The 21,410-nt window shown below is 39.6% G+C and overlaps 2 protein-coding genes across 3 annotated transcripts; both read right to left on the bottom strand.

Moving 5' to 3' along the window:
* Positions 1 to 493: 493 nt before the first annotated feature.
* On the bottom strand, positions 494 to 13,437 carry il23r (interleukin 23 receptor). Of its 2 annotated transcripts, none has more exons than XM_051077335.1 (18): positions 13,322 to 13,437; positions 12,436 to 12,562; positions 12,225 to 12,339; positions 11,806 to 11,944; positions 11,485 to 11,651; positions 10,000 to 10,123; positions 9,719 to 9,885; positions 9,175 to 9,311; positions 8,877 to 9,090; positions 8,676 to 8,749; positions 7,699 to 7,900; positions 7,400 to 7,603; positions 6,347 to 6,445; positions 6,015 to 6,170; positions 3,469 to 3,609; positions 3,178 to 3,265; positions 2,644 to 2,734; positions 494 to 2,439 (listed from the first exon to the last, which is right to left on the bottom strand). In XM_051077335.1, the coding sequence occupies exons 3-18, from the start codon at positions 12,286 to 12,288 to the stop codon at positions 1,786 to 1,788; spliced, it is 2,721 nt and encodes a 906-aa protein (XP_050933292.1). In that variant the 5' UTR covers positions 12,289 to 12,339; positions 12,436 to 12,562; positions 13,322 to 13,437; the 3' UTR covers positions 494 to 1,785. The 2 variants fall into 2 exon arrangements, with proteins under 2 accessions (XP_050933292.1, XP_018525870.1); XM_018670354.2 differs by lacking the exon at positions 13,322 to 13,437 and adding an exon at positions 12,772 to 12,897.
* Positions 13,438 to 13,689: 252 nt separating this feature from the next.
* On the bottom strand, positions 13,690 to 19,972 carry LOC108879068 (cytochrome P450 2J4-like). The gene is given in 11 exon segments (XM_018670212.2): positions 13,690 to 14,481; positions 14,696 to 14,837; positions 15,275 to 15,462; positions 15,624 to 15,723; positions 15,725 to 15,763; positions 15,867 to 16,043; positions 17,420 to 17,580; positions 18,224 to 18,373; positions 18,506 to 18,575; positions 18,577 to 18,669; positions 19,706 to 19,972. Coding segments are annotated over 11 exon segments (1,497 nt in total). The 5' UTR covers positions 19,907 to 19,972; the 3' UTR covers positions 13,690 to 14,305.
* Positions 19,973 to 21,410: the final 1,438 nt, after the last annotated feature.

The raw sequence follows: 21,410 nt of genomic DNA, 5'->3' as shown, positions 1-21,410 counted from the left end.
CAAGATGGCAGACAACGCAGATGCATGTTTGATCCCATCTAGCTTTGGATCCTATTTAGAGGATGAGAGAACCGACTCCCAACACATCAGTTTCCTCAGACTGATGTTTACCCCTCATCATATTTTCCATACAGCCCAAAGTCTCTCACTCCTTCAATCATATCCACATGTGGTGTAGTCAATGGGGGAATTTCCCCTACAGCTGCACCACATTTCACCCTTAGATATACAATATAAGGCTCATTATTAGTTCCAATATATAAATAAATAGCAGCACTGTTACATAAAAACATTAGCTAGGCCACTGGAGATTTCTTACAGTCTCACTGTGCCGGCATGGCTCAGGAGAGACCCTCTCAAAATATTGGTTGCCAAGGAGGAAGTGAGACGACCTCTCAGGAAGTCCTAAAAACGATGTTCAGCTGCAGGTGGTGGGTGTGTGAGTAGAACTTCAAGGTGCAGGAGTAAATTACTATAACCTTACACAGAGCCATTGACTGTAACAGGGAAAACCCCAACTGACTTTTTAATTTGGGTATGTTTTGGAATAATTTCACGCTCGGCATCACATCACCACACAAAACACAATGTTTAGCAACAGAAACATCAATAGGTCACACCCTTATATTGAAATACAATAAACACTTTCGGCACCTGTTACAAGACAGTTATTTTGACTTGGTACTGTCATTTGCACACTGATGACTATGACTTTCTTGATGGTTGATTAATAAATGATCAATAATAAATCAGTGATAAACCAGTTGTAACATCATTTGGGTTGCCAGGTTGTAGAAAATCCATTTGGCTGCTGTATATCCTCCTCCAACATGAGACTAAGTTTCATTTATAACTGTTAACCTCTACTAACTGTCTGATTCTTGCAAATCATTCAGTCTGCAATTACAATTTTGGTCTGAAGTGTTTGAATCATCTATTAAAGAGGTTTTCTTTATGTATTTAAGAACAAGACTCAGAGTCTTTGGCCTTGCTAGCAGCTCTGTGAGGCTGTACTTAGACACAGTGGTGCAAATGCTAATATAATGGAATGCTAGTGACAATGCTAACATGATTGGTTCAGCATGTTAGCATTTGCTAATTCGTACTTAACAAATTATGGGAATGTCATTAACTTTTCAGGCATTTGGTCATTAACCAAAGTACTGACCTAATTAATGGTACCAAAGGGAAAGTCAGAGGACCATATTGCACCAAATTTCATTGCAATCCATCTGGCACATGTTGTGACACCTTCATGTGGAGCTAAAGCAAAAAGTCAGTGGCTCAATAAAATCACTTGGGAACCATAAATATCTGTGAAAACAATCACATCTGTTAACACAGTCATCCATAAAGTCATATCGTTAACGTGGCGAAAAAGACAAAGGAAGTCCATCTGCAGGTAGATGCACCAGCCAAAGGGATTTGTCACAACAAGGGCAATCCCACTGATCTTCAGTAATCAGTTAATAAACATTTATTTAACATTAACAAACCGTTTGTGAAGTTACTGTAGCTGATTGTCTTTAGAAAAGATGGTGCCAACAAAACTACAGTGAGGAACTGCTACGCATTTATCAGAATGTCCTTTAATCAAACTCAATGTGAACATTTTTATCATTCACTAACAGATGATTATAGTTATAGATGATCTGAAGCATTATTTCCCTCTGATCTCACAAAGTAACTGACACCTTGGTGAAGTGGTTGCTGAGTAATGCTTTTGTTGAAAGTCAGTTTTTAGTAGTGCAGATTGTTCTGTTTGTGTCGTTCACGTGGTCCTGGTTAACTCGGTGTGTCACAGAGTGTACCGCTGCTGATAGCAGCTGCCTGAGGGAAGTAACCAGCAGTCAGCTTCATCTCATCTGTATATGGAAACAAACAAGTGTCTTCCAAGTCAGGAGTCATGATGTCACTCTGTTGTAGCTCCACAGAGGGAGAGTCTGCTGCCACCTCGCCCTCGGTCTCCCTCCTCCCCACTAAGAAGGCTCCATTCAAGATAATTGTTGTTTCAGGTGTTTTAGGGAACAAGAGGCCGCCAACAGAGCTGAGAGTCGGTCCCAGGGATGAGTCTGAGAAATCCACCTCCACACTGGACAACAAGCCTCCCACTAGTCCTCCAAATATGCTTGAACATTTGTCCTCCTCCCCACTCACTGATATGGCCCTCTGCTCCTCCTCTGTCTCCTCTCCTTGTGAAGCCAATGGAACAACCTGGGGTCTGTAGCTGATACGGTCCAGTTCGGCATCACCAACCATCGTCCCGGTATCTGATGCCAGTAAAGGTGTTTCTACCGCGGGTCGTCCTGATCCAGTCTGGGACACTTCGACGCGGATGGTGGGATACACGTCGTCCCTCTCCTCCCAGGAAATCAAACTAATGGGGGACAGTGGCGGGTCACTGTGGATGGACGAGAAGGACGGCTCACTTCCGTCCTGCTGGAGACCGAAAGAAAAAAATATTTAAAATAAGCTAATTTTATTTATAACATTTTTGATAGCACATGGTCCTGCTCTTATCGGTGGTGTTGGTGCAGTTGATATAGCCTTGGTTGTTTTGGTTACTGTGGTGACAGTAGTTCACACAAAAACAGGGACGCACGAATATCAACACAGTTGGCTCCATGAGTTTGCTTCAGTTACCTCCAGTAGTCTGATTGCATTACTGTTTCCCGGTTTCGGTAAGTTTTCAACAAGCCAGGCAGGTCCACAGGAAAGGCATTTCTGTTTAATCCTGAGATAGAAAGACAGTTTTTAATATTCAGGCTTGATGATGACTATTTAGTATCAGATGCGGTTACAAGACCAGTCTTAACAGTCTGCCTCTGACAAAGCAAACACTTTTGATGCATGAAACACACAAATGCTATCTCCACAGCTAAAACAGCCATCAGAATGAGGCCTTTGACCACAATCAGCACAGTTTTTGCTACATGGCTTAGGTTTCTGTTCATGTTAATCGTGTGGGTTCTTGTTGAATGTACTCATGCTGCAGTGTGGTATCTCATGAAATTAGCCACAGGGGCATCCATCCTGGTTACTAGTAAAACAAAACCTATGCACATTCAAAATAATTGGCAGCAGACTGCAATAGTTCTGGTTATCCTAACAGAATACTTTCACTATTATTAGATAGATGATGGTTGTTTTCAGAATTGCTTAATACTAATACAGTACCTTTCCCTCACACAACTCCAGCACATCAGGTTGGCTATGACAACTATGAGGAAGGCGATGATTAAAGCAATGACAATCACTGGCCCAGCTAGAACAAATGAGAGAGGAAACACAGAGCAGTTTAGAAGCCTTACTGCCATAACGTTAATAAAATAAAGTTCTCTTATCTTCCCTTTGGCTGAAATGAAATGAAGAAGAATTACAGTTACAGACAAATACATTCAAAGCACAGGCTTAATAAGTTGGTGTTCGTGTTTTGAAGGGAAAATAAGATGGCAGCAGGGGACTGACCTGCAGGGGCTGAGGGCTGAGAGAAGATCCAGCTCCCCCGTGGCCCCTCTCCTGCTGAGTTGGATGCAGTCAGCTGTAAAGCCAGAGTTCCTTCAGGACAGTTAAACCACTTCTGTCTGGGGCTGGAGGCAGACACCGTCTCTGGAGATAAGCAAATAACACTCACAGGTTATTTATTTATCTTTGTGAAAGCAGCACAATTTATTAGATATTTTTCTTTGGCCACTTGGGGGCAACAGAAACAAGTTATGAACACAATACTGACATAACATCACCTTTTAAGTTGATATAGCAAACTTGTTAGCAAGCAATCACTTATTTACCTATCCAGCAGTTATAGAGCAACATTAGCTTCATTTCGAGTTGTACCTCATGACACCTAAGTAATCTAAGTCCTATATTCACTCTCTTTTAGCTCTGTTTTTGGTCTCCATCAAACCCTGAGGGAAACTTCTGACTCTCTGCCCACAGTTTAGTGTCAGAGAGGTAGTGTACAGTGGGATTTTAGAGTTGTTTTTTTTTCTGAAAAGTTGACTGGACAGTTTTAATTTCAATAATAAGCTGAAATTCACCATAAGGCTCTGTAAGGGGAGCTGCACAGTGACATAATAATTCTCTTAGCTTCGTCACCACCAGTGACCTCTTTCACATTGTCAAATAGTTTTCACATTGTTGTTATGAAAATGTCAACATCTGCTTTTATGGTCAAAAATGAACTTTCAGTCATGGATGACAAGTCCTAGAAGTGCAAAGGGAAACTGAAATTTGAACATCTACAAATCCATGACATCTGGACGAACAAATCAAAAACACTGCAAATGCAGAGGAAGCTTGTATTATGTCATCAAAAGCTCCAGAGCAGCTTCTAAATTGTGAGACAGTTTTGTCAAATATGAATGCCGGAAAATGATCACTTCTCTGTGCCAAGATCTCATTTTTGACTTGAATGTATCCTTATATTTGCTAAAGAGCCTCAGTTTGCAGGAGAGCCCAAGAGTATGTCGATAAATCCTAATTAGTATTTATTGAAGTTTATGTCAGGATGTGTTTTTGTCAGGGTGCAGCCACAGTCAACAGACTATCACCAGATCCTGGCAAGGAATTATGTTTTGAGGTATAAGTAAAAAAAGCATGAGAGAAACATAATAACACACTGAAGTAATTTCAAATAAAATCTCAAATGAAATGGTATCCTGAATAGACATGACATGTCTTATCAGACAGAGGGGAAAAGGTAAGTTCTCAGGTGCCTTTGCACTAACAATCCAGAAATAGTGTGTGAAATAGACTGGTTGGTAACAGCCTTTACGGTTGCATGTGTGCATGTAGCCACATGGCTTCCTGTTCGTGGTCACAGCCAGTTCTAGAAAACTCTATGATTCACTGAAGGCACAGTGAAAATGATGACAACCAGCGTTTGAAACATCCGTGTGCTTACTATTGAACATGTACTCCTCAGTTATATGTGGAGAACAGATACATACTCAAACAGACAATCACATCAGGTTAGATAGGAGGATAAATACACATATAGATCAGGCTTTCTGAGACAAAACTAGAAAACTGTAATGTATAATGTTTAATGTATAATTAAACTATAAATTCTAACGTATAATGCTTTAATGTATAATTTTCTTAATCAATGCTGTAACTTCTGAGTCCGTCCGCCCCCCCCCCCCCCCCCCCCCAAATAAAAAAAGATTATCATCAAAAAATAAAACAATCACCCGACACTTCAGCACTTGAAATTCACCTCATTACTGGAAGTAAGATCAGAAAAACCCTGCTGATGCACTCAAGCTTTGTGGGAGGGGAGTATCAGTGGAATGCTGGTTGCACACTTTCCATTATGTAACGGTGGCTATGATTGAAACATAATATATGCATACTACTGCATATATGATTTCCAACACGTGTGCATAGACACAGGCGTGCTTGAAAGCCTTAGTCTGACCGAGGTAAAGTACACACATAAACACAGGGTTAAAGGAGCCATGAAGAGCTCTTGAAGTATAAGAACAGGAAACGACTCATAGCAACATTGTACTTCCTTTGAACCTTCAGATCAAATCAAAGGGTAATTTTATTGTGAAGGAGGATATCAAGATCTTACTTAACTTAATGACATTTTCACCAAAATTACAAGCAGGCATACTTTCCCTCTTACACAGGTGATATATAGCCATGCAGATAGTTTTGTTTTTAGTACATAAGTTTTTTTTTTCCTTTTTTAAAATCTAGGTTTTGAACATGTATCTCATATTTATCTGAGGTTTCCACTGCCATCAAAAGACAGTGGAGGGGAAATTTAGAAATAAAATGTATAAATTATTTGTTTAATTGTTTGGTCTGATAAATGTTATAAATTGTGACTAATTGCAAATTGAAAACTTAGAAGTGGAAAAAAGGAAAGAAAAAAGCTTAAATGTTTAATTATAAAAATGGCTGCTGATTAATTTTCTATCAGTTGACTTGTCAATTAATCAATGAACTGTTTCAGCTCTTTTTATGTATATGAGACAAACACACAAAGTACCACTGCTCACCACTGAATGTTGCCTTGCTGGAGTCCTGTGCCTGGACATAGAGGGTATAATTTGTGATGAAGCCCCTCTGATGGTTGACAGGCAGCTCATCCCACAGGATCAGGATTTGCCTGGGCTTATGGATCAGCACCGACATACTGGGACCAGACAGTGGTTCTGAGAAAACACAGAGTGACAAAGAGAGAGGATAATGGACGAAGACTCCAGTCCATCTGAATCCCTATTCAAAATCTATCATATGACAAACTCAGTTGCTGAAAAGTGTCCATCTTTATATTTAAAAGTGTGCAAATGAGCTGTTTTTGGAGACATGCAGAGTTTATGAATCTTACTCTGTTCTTTGGAGTAGACCAGGACAGATGATGGAGCGCTGACACCTCTGGTGGTCACAGCATACAGAGAGATGTTGTACCTCACACCTGCAGTCAGACCTGAAACAATACAGGAAAACTAAACACTCTTAAATGTGATTCACCATTATTCAACTTTTCTCATGAACCTTGGATTCAGCTGTATTAAGAGTATTATATTAATTTTAAAGCCTCAATGGGTGTTGAAACAATAAAAGCACTTTCATCAATTACCCACAAGAGGTCACTGTTTGATCTCAGTTGAGGCCTTTGTGCCCGTCAGAAACTTTTGTGCAATCTTACTTAGAAATAAAGAAATCTCTGTCTGTCTGCCTGTCCTTTGATTTTCATCTGATCAACTTCAAACTTCAACTTGTATGTTGAGGAACCAAGGAAGTGCAGCAACGACTGTGAAGTTATTTGGATGAGCATTTCTCGAGAAATGTAAAAAAGAAAAACAATAACATCAGTCTGTAACGATGGCAGATGGCTGCGATCAGCTGGGAAAACATGCTACAGCTATTGAACTGTACTGGGTTACACTGAGAGTTACTGTTGATATGTTGTCTACTGTAATTGATGTAAATAGGATGGACAAAATATTAGGAACAGCTCTCTGTATAACCCAGTACAGTTCAACAGTACCACAAACAATAGCCTCCAAAATGACCATTACAATAAACAAACATCCTCTTAAACTGAGTGAGCGTATGTGTTGCAGCAATTCTTTTGAATTTGCAGTCCAGTATTTTCTGATCAGGCATCTGAGAAATTAGGTGCATCATTATTATTAATATCATGACAGAGCATTGACTTTTCATTGAAATTAGATGTTGACAGTGAAATTGTTGAATAAAGTAAGAATGTTTTGAACAGGCAGGCACTGCACTAGTGTCATAGATAAAACATTTAGTGGCCTCTTTTATATGAAACAATACCGAGTTTAGTGCTATTTGACTGTTTGTGTTTTGTCTTTTCTGTGTGAACAGACTGGTTCTGTGCCGTCCTTGTGCCTGAACGTTAAGTGGTCTGTACCTGTGACGGATGTGTTGGTTTGATTTTTGGCCAGTTTTTGCCACTGCAGCTCCGTTGCAGTTACACTTATCCACTCTACTACATAATGCAGCAGTTCTCCTTCAGATGTGGACCCCTGTCTGGTCTGCGGCCACGACCACGAGACAAGCACAGCGCTGCCATTAGCTGCAGGGGCCAGCTGTCTCAGAACAGGTCCAAAAACACCTGAACACAAAACATTACACTTTGCTGGAGTTTCTTAACAACTTCAACTCAACAAAACTTCAAGGTTTTGTCTTCTGTGTCAAATATTTGTGTACCTGAGTTTCTGAGTGGCACATCAGCCGGTGGAGATGACCCATATGAGGTGACAGCACTGACACTCACTGCCTGAAGCTCTGCTGATACTGTAAGTGCATACTGGCTCATGTTTGCAGGACAGGTCACTTCCCATTTCCGATCATCAGTCAGAAAGAGTCTGTACTGGTGCACCTCGCCACTGTAGTCTCCCAGAGGTGGAGGCTGGGGAAGAAGTCCACTCATCACTTAAGGTTTACATTTCTGCACCATCCAGTAAGAATGTTAAAGGAGAACAAAGAGTAAAGTGATAAGGGGTGGTTTTATAGGGGGTTATGTACCAGTGTATGTCTTGCCTGGGTGCTGTCCAGGAAGTTCTACCATACGCACATGAAAGTAATAGTCATCTTTCAACCTAGGTTGAACTATTACTTTAATCAAGCAGTGCAGGGAATCTCTGTACAACCAAATGAATGTATCAGAACAAACTGTTTCTGGTATTTGATGCTTTTTAAAGCGTTTTCATAATGAATGATATTAGTTGAACACACATAGTGAGGTCCAAAACACTTTCATTTTACCTACAATCATTTGAATGCTTCCTTTCCTTCTTGCAATGACAAAATCAAATGTCATTTTACTTTAAGGTTAACTGGGGTGAAACTTTTTTTCTTGTTCAAATTATTCTTTGGTCATAGATCTGTGGTGAAGAACTTGTTAAGGTTTACATTTGCTCACTTAACATTAACACCATCCATCATCCATAAAAACATATACAGTCTATACACACACACACTCATTGACACACACACACACACACACTCACTCTACCATACACACATGAAAGTAGTAGCCATCCTTCCACCTAATCAAGTGGTGAAGGGAATCTGTGTATGACCAAATGAATGTAACTGTTTCTGGTATTTGATGCACCTCTCTTTTACAACATAGGGAGTGTCAGTATAAAAGCCAGCACTAATAAACAGTTATCATGCATTACCTTCCACAAAACTGTTAGCCTATTTGTTCCACTGCTGTTGAACATCCTCCACACACTCAGCTGCTGAGATGGACCTAAAGATAAGTTTAACCACAAGATGTGGGTTGTTGCATGATTGACGACAAACTAACACATGATCACATTCAGTTTTCCTGTGTTACATGAGGAATAACAGTTTTGAGGTTACGCTCAAGGACTTGCCTTTTCCAGGGCTTATCCCCATCATAGATGAGCTCCATTTGCTGCACAGCAACCTTTTTCGGGAGGTCACCCTTGGTGCAAAGCTGGGCGTGCTGGCATGCGTCAGTCCTGATGATGAGTCACATGTTCTCATCTGGAACTCATATTCAGTCAGAGGCCTCAAGTCGTTCACTCTTATCAGGTCATCACTGAGCTTTGTTCCCTGTCTCACTTCCTATAAAACGTCAAGAGATAATGTCACCTACACACAGTCTGAAAAAGGCTGATGCTGCAAATAACCACAGAGCTATCATTTTACCCAGAGGCCACTGCGTGTGCGGAGCCTGATGTATGACCTGAGATGCACTGAGGATTCTGTGGTTTCCCACCGCAGCACTGCTGCTACGGAGCTATTCCCAAAGTCTATCTGCATAATATGAGGGGTCTCTGGTATCACTGCAGTACAAGAGAACAGAAGTGACAGTGATTGAACAGTATGATAAGTCCTCAGCACAGCAAAAATCTCCAAAACAAATACAAAAACAGTGATTAAACATTCTAAAATGACTCAAAAAGTCAAGGCTGTTGAAGTGGATGAAAAAGCTCACTGAAACATGCTCATGGGTGGGCGGATACAATGGGTCAATAATTCATTTCAAAAAGAGATTACAAGAACAGAGAAACAGTTGTGCTGATGGCCAGGCCACATTAGTCAAACGGAAACAACAAAACAATTGTCTGAGCGCGAAGGTTCAGAGGATTACGCATTTCTTGAGAAAATACACCACGATAAGGGCATTTTTTTCTCTCAAAGAATGTGTTTGTGCAGATGCACACTCATCCATGAAGAACTGAGAGCTTACCTATATCTTTTACATGCCAGATGAATGGATCAGACTGTGATGCTCCCAAGTGATTGTAGGCAGTGATGATCAGTTGGTATTTAGTGTCTTTATCTAAAATTCCTCGTGGTATGGTGATTTTTTCATCATCCTGGATCTGATCTAAATGTATCTGGGTTCCATTTTCGCTGAAAATATGTTTTACAAAATAAGGTTTGCTGTTATCAAAAGCATGTGTTACTCTGTTGGAAGAAAACAAGAAAAAAAAAACAGCTTAATTTGACCTCAAAATGACACCATACCTGTTGACTGAAATGTTGTAGGTAGTGGAAAGGTGCGTTTCCCCTTTCTTTTCCCATGAGCAGTCTATAAAGTCTGAGCTCCTTGTTGTGTCACAGGTAACATTAACAGGTTTATCTGGAGGCACTTCAAGAGAAGAAGGTCAGAAACAAAATAGGTTTAAAAAAAGCAAAGCAAATCGTGGTTATTTTTTTTAAGCAGGCAGAGAAACAAACTACTATCTCCACTATCTCTTTCCTGTGTGTTTTTTTTTCTTCACTCTACAGCTCTCCCACCATTTTGGTTCTACATACACATATAGTAAAACATGATAAAATCTTCAAAGACTTTTCCTCAGAGTGAATGATGGGAGCAAAGTCCTACAGCTTCTTCAAAATTTGAGATAGAAACATCATTCAAACTTTAACTAGGTCACCACACATCGACATTTTTATGTTGTCTCTTGTTTAGATCAAGTTTTATGCTTTTAAAAGCTTTTTCATACTGAATGATATTAGTTGAACACACACAGTGAGGTCCAAAACACTTTTGTTTTACCTACAATCATTTGAATGCTTCCTTTCCTTCTTTAAGGAGAAATGGGTTTGACCAACTGTGACTGGTATTAACCAGCAGCTAGACACACACTTAAAGCTCAGGTACAGTGCTGATAGACTGGGAGGTTTTCTGCCCAGTTGAACAACCTCTTTTGATCAGGTGAGTAAACATTTTTTGGACTGCTCTTTAAGACTGGTGCTATTTTTTGTGACATTTCTGAGGCTTCTACCAATGAAAAGCTGTATTCCAATAAATCAGCCTCCTCCTCTGTTTGTTTTTTTGTTGTTTGTTCTGCCTGGCATGCAATGACAAAATCAAATGTCATTTCACTTTAAGGTTAACTGGGGTGAAACTTTTTTGTTCAAATTATTCCTTCATCATAGATCTATGGTGAAAGACTTGTTAATGTTTGAATACAAGTGAACAAGTATTCACTTGTTCACACGAGTGAATACTCTTAACACCATCCATCATCCATAAAAACATATACAGTCTACACACACACACACACACACACACACTCACTGACATAATAACATCACAGCCTAACCCCAATCCTTACCCTGACCCTAGCCTAATTCTAACCTGAACCTTGAAACCAAATCTTGAAACTTAAACAGTCCTGTAAAGTTGTGAGGAAAACATCCTCACTCAAAACTTGGCGCCACTTGGCATTATCTAAAAACAGCATAGAAACCCACCCAGGCAACTACCTAATCACAACTTAGCAACCCCTTAACAACCACTTGGAATACACAAACAATCTGCCCTGAATATACCATTATCACTTTCCAATCACCTACCCAACATTTTAATAACCATGATTATACATTCAGCTGCTGTTTTAAAACCTGCAATAACAAGTCCCTAGCAATGAGGTCCTGACTCATAAATTTGTATCTAAAATTATGTTTGTATGTAATTATAGACTTCAGAGCAAGTGTACATACGCCCGCCATGTAGGTTCAGTCCACTGACAATCTTAGACAGCTGATCAATAATGCAGAACACTTTAGACTTTGGCGTCGGGAGTTTGGGCAGATGAAACACCGTGGTGCAGTTGTCTTTCTTCACAGCTTTCACAGTCTTATCATCCAGCACCAGGGATACTTTGGACCTGGAATTCAGTAGCAAAGCTGCATCTGAACAAAACTGCTGCTGTTTTGTTTTCTCAAGTGGGAGACCAACACAAAACAAAGTAACATTTTTTTTTAGATATCTGCATGAATTTTATGCATAAGATAGCATATTATATTGTATTGCATTCCTACCATTCCTTCCTCTCTTGACACTTTGGGATGTGGCAGTACACTGTCAGGTTTGAGCCGAGGAGGAAGGGGAGAGCCGGCTCTACTGTCAGGTTGCCGAGCGTGATGAAGTGCAGGCAGCCAGCAAGGAGCAGAGGGTGACCTATCCAGAAAAGATTGCACAGTAAACACGTTTACTGTAAATCCCGTCAATGCTGTCAGGGACATGATTCTGTGACATTAAGGCATGCCAAGAAAGGCTTGATACAAAAAATGTGTGTTTTCATGTGATTATTTGACTTTCACTTCACTGCTGTGGTCAGGGTGTAAAACCTCAGCAGCTACAAAACTGTTCTACAGTTTTCTCACTAAATCAGAGACTGAACTGCATCAGAGAGAAGCAGGGTAACTGTTATCATTTCAGCAGATAGATAGATACTCACGTTGGATGGAAAAATTGAGGAGAAGTATGATTATGCATCTCCAAATAACTAAGGCGAAAGTCATCTCAGCTCATCTTTGTTAATCTCAAAGGTCCCACTCAGGCTGAGTCAGCAGCTGTAAACACGAGTTATTAATCACAAAACATTTCCTTCCAAAGAATCACTTATTTCATTCAGCATTTCCAGACATAACGTGGTCTTCAAAACGTACCTCAGCCATCTGTATACAGGAGACGCTCATGAGGAAGAGAAAGTGTCGTGTCGAACGTGTCATTTTTTCAATTGCCAATGCTGATTAGTTGATTAGAACAAGTCATACTTTCTGTGTGACACGCGTGCTGTGGTAGATAAGAAAAGATATTTCTGTCACTGAAATATTCTGCCGGCGCAACTAAGATTAACCGAGATTAACTTGCATTGTGTCAAATCCAAACATTTGCTAGATAGTAATTTTCAATTCAGCAGCTACTGAATGTTTTTCTTCATTATCTCCACAATCATAGATCCTGAAACGTTCCACTAGTACACATGTTCAGACAAAGCTCACCAGAAATTTTATGCCGTCTGTGTGCTGCCTAGTCTTTCTTGTCAAGATACCACCCAACAAGCTTTTTGCCGCAGTTAGTTCTTCTTCAGATGACTTGTGAAATGCATCTGACTAAAGTGATCTGCGTTGTGCAAATGAAAGAACTTAAAGAGGCCACTGACCCACTTTGGTGGTTATTTTGGCAAATGTAGAATCTTTGAACATTTGTTTGAGTACTTTGGTGTCCTACTTAAGTTGTCTGTTTTTCATCACCACAAACGTTCAGTTGACCTTAAACATCAGTGTGCTGAGCACCTGCTCTGATTAAAGGTGCTGCTGCCAGCAGATAACAAAGCGATGGACCCAACATGTAATGTGCTGTATGACATCAGAGTCTCCTTTGAAAAAGATGCTGACCAGAGCTTTGCAACAACCTCATTGCTATTACTGACATGTCCCAGGGTTTCTTCATCACATCAAAAAACATTACAGTATAATTCACTGATACTGATAATAATATGAATGGCCTGCCCTTTAAATTGTTATTCTGAGGTTAGTAAAACAAACTTACTTTTTTAACTTGAAAGAAGTAACTTCACATGAAAAAACAACTCATATCTTTTCTCACTGAACTTGTTGATATACTCATAGTCCCTCAGAGTGGTGACTGTGTTTGAAGAAAGATAAGCACAAACTGAGACGTTGTTAAGCTACTCTAGGTTTTTTTTTTTTTTTTTTTTTTTAAATTTCCCTTTGCTTGTTTTTTTCCATCTCTACCATCAAAAACTTTTGCAGGGAAAACCCAGAAGTTAGAGGGGGTGCGTGTTCATGTAAAGATAAAAGAGACCTCAAGCTTGAGGTTTGCTAATTTTCAGAAATACTATGCCTTCATAGAAAATGTTAAAGGCTAATGTCAAGACAAGTAGGTAAAATTGTAGCTTTTTATTTTTTAAAGTGACAGAAGTTGGTGCTTGATGCAGGGAGACAACAAATATTGTGAAAGTCTTCAAATACAGGTGAAATTGTTTACTGACATTTTCTGGAACACAATCTTCATACATCATGGAAGCCAGCTGAATTACCCAGTTTAATGCAAACTTAAATTCCTAATGACAGCAGGTATCACACATCGTCAAACTGATAAACACCACTCAGCCTGGCAGCTTGGTATTCTCTAAATGTTTTTCTCAGCTGCCAAACCTCAGACTGAAACCACCATGTGAAAACATAGGGGTCTGAGTGAGAAGCATAAGCTACGTATCAGTCTAATTTATTTACACACAAGCAAATTAAGTTTTGGAAAAACTGACAAATACAATGTGCAGTGGAAAGCAAAGTAGGAATATAGTTCCCTTTGATTTTTAAAATTCAAACTTTTTAAAGCTTTTATTGCATATTTGAATATCGTAGTTTACTTTAATTATAGGCCTATGCAAAGGTTTATTGAGAGGGCTCAATGATTGAGAACAAAACTACTTCCAAATTATTTGCAGTTGAACACAGTGATTCTTTGTGTTGAGAGACAGACATGGCTCAGCTTGGAACAGTTGGTGTTTTATCGTGGCTCGGCACAAAGGCGGTAAGGTTTGGGAAAGCGAGTGGCTCCCAACTTGAACTCCAGACTGGGCTGCTCTCCAGCAGGTGCAGAGAAGGAAAACCTCTGAAGGAGGGAGGTAAAGAAGAGGAACAACTCCATCCTGGCCAGCTGCTCCCCAAGACACACACGTTTACCTGAGAATACACAACACATCGGATTATGTTCCTCTGCAAAGTGAAGCTCTTATAGAATTTTAGAATATCTATTTCTACAAATATTTAGGAGATGTCAGCACATTAGTTTACACACACAGTTTTCAGGTCATAAAGTCCTGGGTTACTTAAAGACAAGTTACGCAGAAAACCAGAGACACTATGATTCTCTACAGGGCTGTAACTACTGACTCACCTGCTGAAAAGGGAAGGAAAGCCTCTCTCTTCCTAAATTTACCATCCTCGTCCAGAAAGTGTTGAGGGTTGAAGGAGTGTGGGGTTTCCCACATCGACTCATCATGTAGGACTGAGTGCAGAATGGGCATAACAATGGTGCCCTGAAGAAATAATATGAGTATAATATTTGATGAAAAGGGTTCATCAAACCAATATGTATTTTTAGTATTTTTTCAACCAAACATAAACAAAACAAACAAACAAACAAAAAAACAAAAAAACACTTCAAGAGCTTCCAAGTTGGCTTGAAGGTTGAGCTTTAAAGTTCATTAGTTCATTTTTGACCTTGAAATAGCTGAAAAAACAAATACCTACAACACTACTACAATACTCAAAAATAGAAATGATCAAAATTATCATTTTTATTATAATTAACTACATTAGCTATAACAACTTGCAGAGTTGGTTCATGTCTAATTTAAGACAATGAAAAAGGACAGTTTGTAGTAGATCATTCAAAAGCTATCCCAAGAAGTCAAACTAACAATAAGCAAAATGTTCACATAAAGCAGTTCTTTCTAAAGTGTGCATCATATACCTTTGGGATTGTGTATTCATTGATTGTGGTGTCCTTGTTCGCCATGTGGAAGATATTGAGGGGGAGGATGTTCCCCATTCTCTGGATCTCATGGATGACTGCATCAGTATAAGGCATTTTTTCTCTGTCACTCAGAGAGGGCTGTCTGGATGAACCAACCACAGTATCTATCTCAGCCTGGACTCTCTCTGCACACAGTGAAAACAGGAAACAATGTGAAACTGCACAGATCACTGAGGGGAAAATTGTGTGCAACACATCCGTTACACAGAGGGTCGACCTGTGAGAGACCCTTGGCATGTAGGCATAGGGCGAGATAGATGTTTGTCTCTCTCTCTCATACACACACCTTGTATGTGAGGGTAGTAGATCATGTATAGCAGTCCCCAGTGTAAAGTAGTGGTAGTAGTTTGAGTTCCAGCACCGAACAGGTCCAGGGTGCAAAAACCACAAATTGTCTGAATCAAAGCCAGAATCTTTGTCTTCTTTCTATCAGTGACAGAAAAGGACAGTAGAAAGAAAGAATCAACTGACATATTTTCATTTGAATATGCATAGAACAAACATAATACAGACACATAAAAACACTCACCTCTCCCATTTTTATAAGGAAGGCATCGATGTAGTCTCTTGGTGATGACGGGTCGAGGTTTTCTCTGTGTTCTTTGATCTTGATTTTGATAAAGTCAATAATCTTCTGAACCTCAGTAAATATCTTCTTGTGAGATCCAGGCAGCCACCTCATGAGCCTGGGCCATGTGTTGTAAAGCTACAGATAAAAACAGTTAACAGATCCTCTGAAAATCAGGTAATAATTCGCAACTTGAATACAGACACAGGTTTTCTCAACATCAGGCATTCAAAGAGAAATTCCTATTATTGAAATGTACATGTGGTCCATTTATTTATCATCTTTGACCTGATGGGCTTTGATGAGAACCTCAAAATCTCAGCACCTGCTAAACAAAATTACCTATAGGCCCATGTTCAGGAGATTCTACAGTGCTTTAGTGTTTTAGAATTTTTCAAATAAATCCCACTTAATACTTCTACTTCACTGCATTTCACAGTGAAATATTGCACTTTTTTATTTCACTGTATTTATCTGATGTAATTACTTTTCAATGAGAAAATAGAATGAAAAAAAATGAAAATAGAATTACCACCTCACAGCTGTTACAGGTTAAGTTACAGTTCATATCCATATCTGTCCAGATTCATATAATGTGTAATGAGGACTTCCAAGGAATTCAATAAAAGATATTAGTAATAAAAAAATAAAAAATAATTATTAGAGTACCAATTATTGTGTTACCACCTAACTTTCTTTAAAGCAATCCACTTTGTGGCTTTGGCTTTGTGATGTTTATTTTATTCAGTTTCATGTTGATTATGGTGTAATGGAATCTTTTACAATATTAATTTCTGGGACACCCTCTCTACTGGAGAGGGTTTAGGTGCCCCAATGAACTTGGGAGCTGTGTTGTGGGAGGCAATTTAGTTTCAGGGCAGGGGCCAGACTGAAAGCAATTCAAAGAATTCTCTTTGAATGCCAACAGCTTGTTCATGGTGGTGCTACCTTGCCCAAAACAGGGAAACCAGGGCACCCTCCTGGAGTCAGATCCAGGAGGGGAAGTCGCCAGCCGTGTTTGTTGACTTGGCTTGCACTCATGGGGCTTGCTCCGGGCTACTGTTCATGAGTGAGGGTGGGATGGAACATCAGATCAATAGGCAGATTGGCGCGTTGTCAGCAGTAATGGAGACACTGTACTGGACAGTTGTGATGAAGAGGGAGTTGATCCAGAAGGCAAAGCTCTCAATTTACCAGTCGATTTATGTTCCAAGCCTCACCTATGGTCGTGAGATTTGAGTGGTGAATGAGATCGAGTGGTCAAAATGAGTTTTCTCCACAGAGTGTCTGGGCCCAGCCTCAGCATCTGGTTAGAATACCTCCTGGGTGCCTTCCTTCTGGATAGATTATATATCTCATCTGACCTGGGAGCAACTTGGGAATCTCCATGAGGAGCTGGAAAATATGATCTGACCCCAGATAAGTGGATGAAAATGTATGGAACTTCTGCTGGATAAATCCTGATCTTAAAAAAGATAATTTTGTGTTGCATCTTGTTTCCAAAGGAAGCTCACCTGTACAGATAAATCTCCCTGTGAGGCCAGTATCTCATTGAAATTCAGAAGGATAGACTGGAACTGCTTGTCATTGTACTCAAATCGTTCCCCAAACACCAAATAGCCAATAATGTTGGACACAGCTTTTTTTATCAGTAACTGGGCATCAAAGGGCTTTCCTGTAAAATAAAGGGAGGACACAAAACAGAACATGAACTAAGAGGTATATGTATGTAAGAAGAAAATAACTTTTGTGGTATTTCTGTTTCAGGTAATTGAAAATTGCAAGTCAGCACTGCCTGAGAAAATGGACATCGGTCTACATGCACATTCATCCACTGAATATGATTTTGAACGCATCCAATACCCATCCCATTCACCTGATTTAGCACTCCCAAACTACTATGTCATGTTGAAGGACTTCAGTGGTTGCCATTTTGACATCCATCCTTTATCTATACTGCTTATCCTTAAGGGTTGCATAGTTGCTGGAGCCAATCCCAGCTGATATTGACTGAGAGGCAGGGTACACCCTGTACAGATCAGCCATTTCGACAGCGATGATGATTTCATTCCTGCTGTGTCAACTTTAAATTTTCAATTACCCGAAAAAGAAATATGACAAAAATGATCAACCTCAAACTTTCTGCAAAATCATTCAAAGAGTTTAACTGTACATGCATGTAATGAGAGCTGTTTAACTCTCCTCATACCTCAGGCCATGAATCATCAATCATACCTCATACAGATATTACTCTTTGACTAGTTATGAAGCATGAGTTGATTAGTTGCTGCTGTAGAAAAATACGATTTGTTTAGTGCCTTTCTGAACTGCAAAAGCCTCAGTGAGATACTGGCACTCCTGCTGGATGGTGGGCTCCAGGCCTTTCTTTCCCAAACCAAAGTTTCTGAGAGTATAAAGAGCAAATCTCCTCTGCTGCTTCCATGGATTACCATTTGATAGCACAAGACCTTGTGGAAACACAAAACATCATAAAACAGTGTGAATGTAATGCCTGCTAACTATATGCTTATATGCCTAATATGAGGTCAGTCTGATGCTATGCTTTTTTTTTTTTTTTAACAAAATGCAACACACACTACCGTTATTCCCAATGAATTCATCAAAAAGTGGTATACTGGGACGATCTATGTAGTCATCTCGTTTCTGGATCCAGGGCTTCTCTCACCAGTTTATGGCCATTTACAATCACAATCCTTGCACCAAAGAGGCGAAGGTTGAAAACATTTCCATATTTCTCTGCAAACTGAGCACAGACAGCAGGTTAGTATTGTGCTTTATTATTAAGTTGACTATTACAGAAGACTGGAAACATGAAAGACATGAAAATGACTTAAATGATTAATAGATCATTAAAATTGTTGCCAACAATTGGTCAATTGACTGATTGTTTGATTTGTTGATTTTATGTATTAGTAAAAAAAACGGTTCATACAGTAGATTACACTGAAAGTACAGGCTCTATAACCTAAATGCAAAAAAGTATACCCCATGACTGTAACATCATCATCATCAACAGTTTGCACATTTAAATGTATTCATACTAAAGTTACACGAAAATGTTTAGAAGTGAGTGGTTTTTCAGGATGGTGATTGTTGAACCTCTGTATATATATTACTATGGAAAGTTTTAGAAAATTCTCTGTCAGCTACTCAGCACTGAATCTAGCTGGAATGTTCTAAAAAATTGGTAAATTTGTCAATTTCATTACCCAGGTCACAAAAGCAAAGTTTGAAGAGAAAAACTAGTCTTTTCCATTTTCTTTAGGCATAAGCAATTGGGAAATAACACTTTCTGCTCAGGAACAACAAAAAGTAACAAGTAATAGTGTAAGTTGTGAAATGTTATGTTATTGTATTATCTTTTCTTCTTATTATTATTCTTATTAATTCTATCAATATCTTTATATCAGCAGCTTTGAGCACTTTTGTAGCTTGTACACGACACTCTGCTCTTCGGGGCATGAGTTAATGGTTTCTTACATTTTCCCAGGGAACTTAGCTGAACTGTATTGGCAGCTCTGAAATATTGGCTGCATCTACATTTTGCACTGATTTTCCTTTTTTTCAAATCCAGATATTTTTATTTCAAAATTCATAAAGTGTTTCAAATCTAATGCTCCATTGAGGAAATGTAAAATGCAGGCTATGTGGAAAAGTGTAAAAAAATAAACATAAAATAAATCACTGTCTACAGAAGTAGTCCTGGGGATTTTCTATTTTTTGCCTGAAACATTTTATGTTATTGACCTGTCTTTTACATTGTCTGTGTGGATTCATACCTCTGAGAACTGCAGGTGAAGTCTGTTGGGATTGAAGCGAGGAAGGTCACCAAGAAAAGGAATAGCCCACGGTCCAGGAGGAAAATTTGCTGGGGCTCTGTTCTTCAAAACATCAGCCAACAGCAGAAAAACACACAGAAATATCAAAACACTCCAGCTGTCGATCCAGTCCAGGCCCAGTACATTGTATATGGTCTCCATTATTATAGCTTATTATCTATTATATAGTGGTAACTGTGCCGTCACGGCTGCACAGTCAGTCAGATGTCCAGGTGAATGGATTGAAACTTTCTGTAGCCAAACCAGAATCATATCAGTAGATGACCTCTGGTGATGTGTGTGGTTTGTGTTTGTGCCTTCAAAATAAAAGCATGTGCGTGTGGCCTTAGGAATGATCATGATCAATACCAAGTCAAAGCTAAAAATATGACAGTGTAGAAACACTCTGTTACAAGGAAAAGCCATACAATCAAAATTAAATCATAAGCATTATTTAAGTGATTGAAATCATTATTTTAATGTTGCAGCTAGTAAAAGTTGGGATAATTGTAACTGTTTTATAAGTTGATTATATTTTCTATTAAGAGTTAGAATTTGCCAATAAGTTGTTAACTAAAGCTGTGAGGTAGATGTAGTGGAGTGAAAAAGACAATCTTTGCCTCCAGAAAGAAGAAGAGTAGAAGTATAAAGTATCATGAAATGGAGTTAATCAGTTAGTGGGCCTATGTCTCTGAGTAAATGTAGACTGCTTAGTCACTTTCCACCACTCTATCTTTGAACATCTTTCTCTCTGAGACCTATTATCAATCAGGTTGGATTATTGACTAAGCTGTTAACAGTTCAATCAGAAAGACTAAATGATGAGATCGATGTGAGGGAAACATGGAAAGGTGATTTTACTGAGATTTTTTGGCGATTAGACCCCGGCAGGAAGAGCATCGCCTCGGACAGCTGGCGAGCCTGGCCGTGGCTTCCCGTAGGCCGAGAACTTCCCCCGGAGCCTAGACCTGGTGGTGGTGGTGGAGGATGGAACCTGAAGTTGGGGAGGTCTTCGTGGAGGGAACTTCAAACGAGGGGTGCGAGGTGTCCGCAGATGGGGTGGTGCAGGGGTGGAGGTGGGTCGCGCGGTTTCATTGCTGAAAGACAGCTGAATGACAGCAGGGAGAGAGAACATTTTAAACTTTGACAGCTAACCAGTGATTGCTCGAGAGGCGGGCGTGCTTGGTTGTGATTGGCTGAGAGCAGGGGAGTGCGCAGATCAGTGAGGGAATGGAGCGTCAGATTTAAAGAGACATTAGGGGAAAAAGTCTTTCTGACTGAACTTCCGCTAAGCTTCATTTGTGATGGTTGAGAGAGGAGATAAGAGGTCCTGTGAGGCCAGTGTTATATAACATTTCTTTGTTGAGATGTTTTTTTTCCTCTCTCCACTCCTCACCAAGATAATGTGAGAGGGATTAACATTCTGTCTGCAGGAGCAAACTGGGATTTTTCAGAGAGAGATTTCAAGCAATCTATGATTTTATGGCTCTTGTTTGCTTTAGTGCTGTTCCTTTTGACTGACGTTGTAAGAAACTAGGAGCCTCACAACTTTCCACCTTTACCCTGGAATGTGCCTTTTCTAGGAAATGGAGTTGACTGGTGTTGACTTCAAAACAGTGGAGAGGGTGGGGCGAGCAGTAGCTCTTTAAAGAGTGTGTTCATGTGA

This window comes from Lates calcarifer, linkage group LG17, assembly GCF_001640805.2.
Source record: "Lates calcarifer isolate ASB-BC8 linkage group LG17, TLL_Latcal_v3, whole genome shotgun sequence".
NCBI classification, from domain to species: domain Eukaryota; kingdom Metazoa; phylum Chordata; class Actinopteri; family Centropomidae; genus Lates; species Lates calcarifer.
This window is presented reverse-complemented; position numbering and strand designations above follow the sequence as displayed.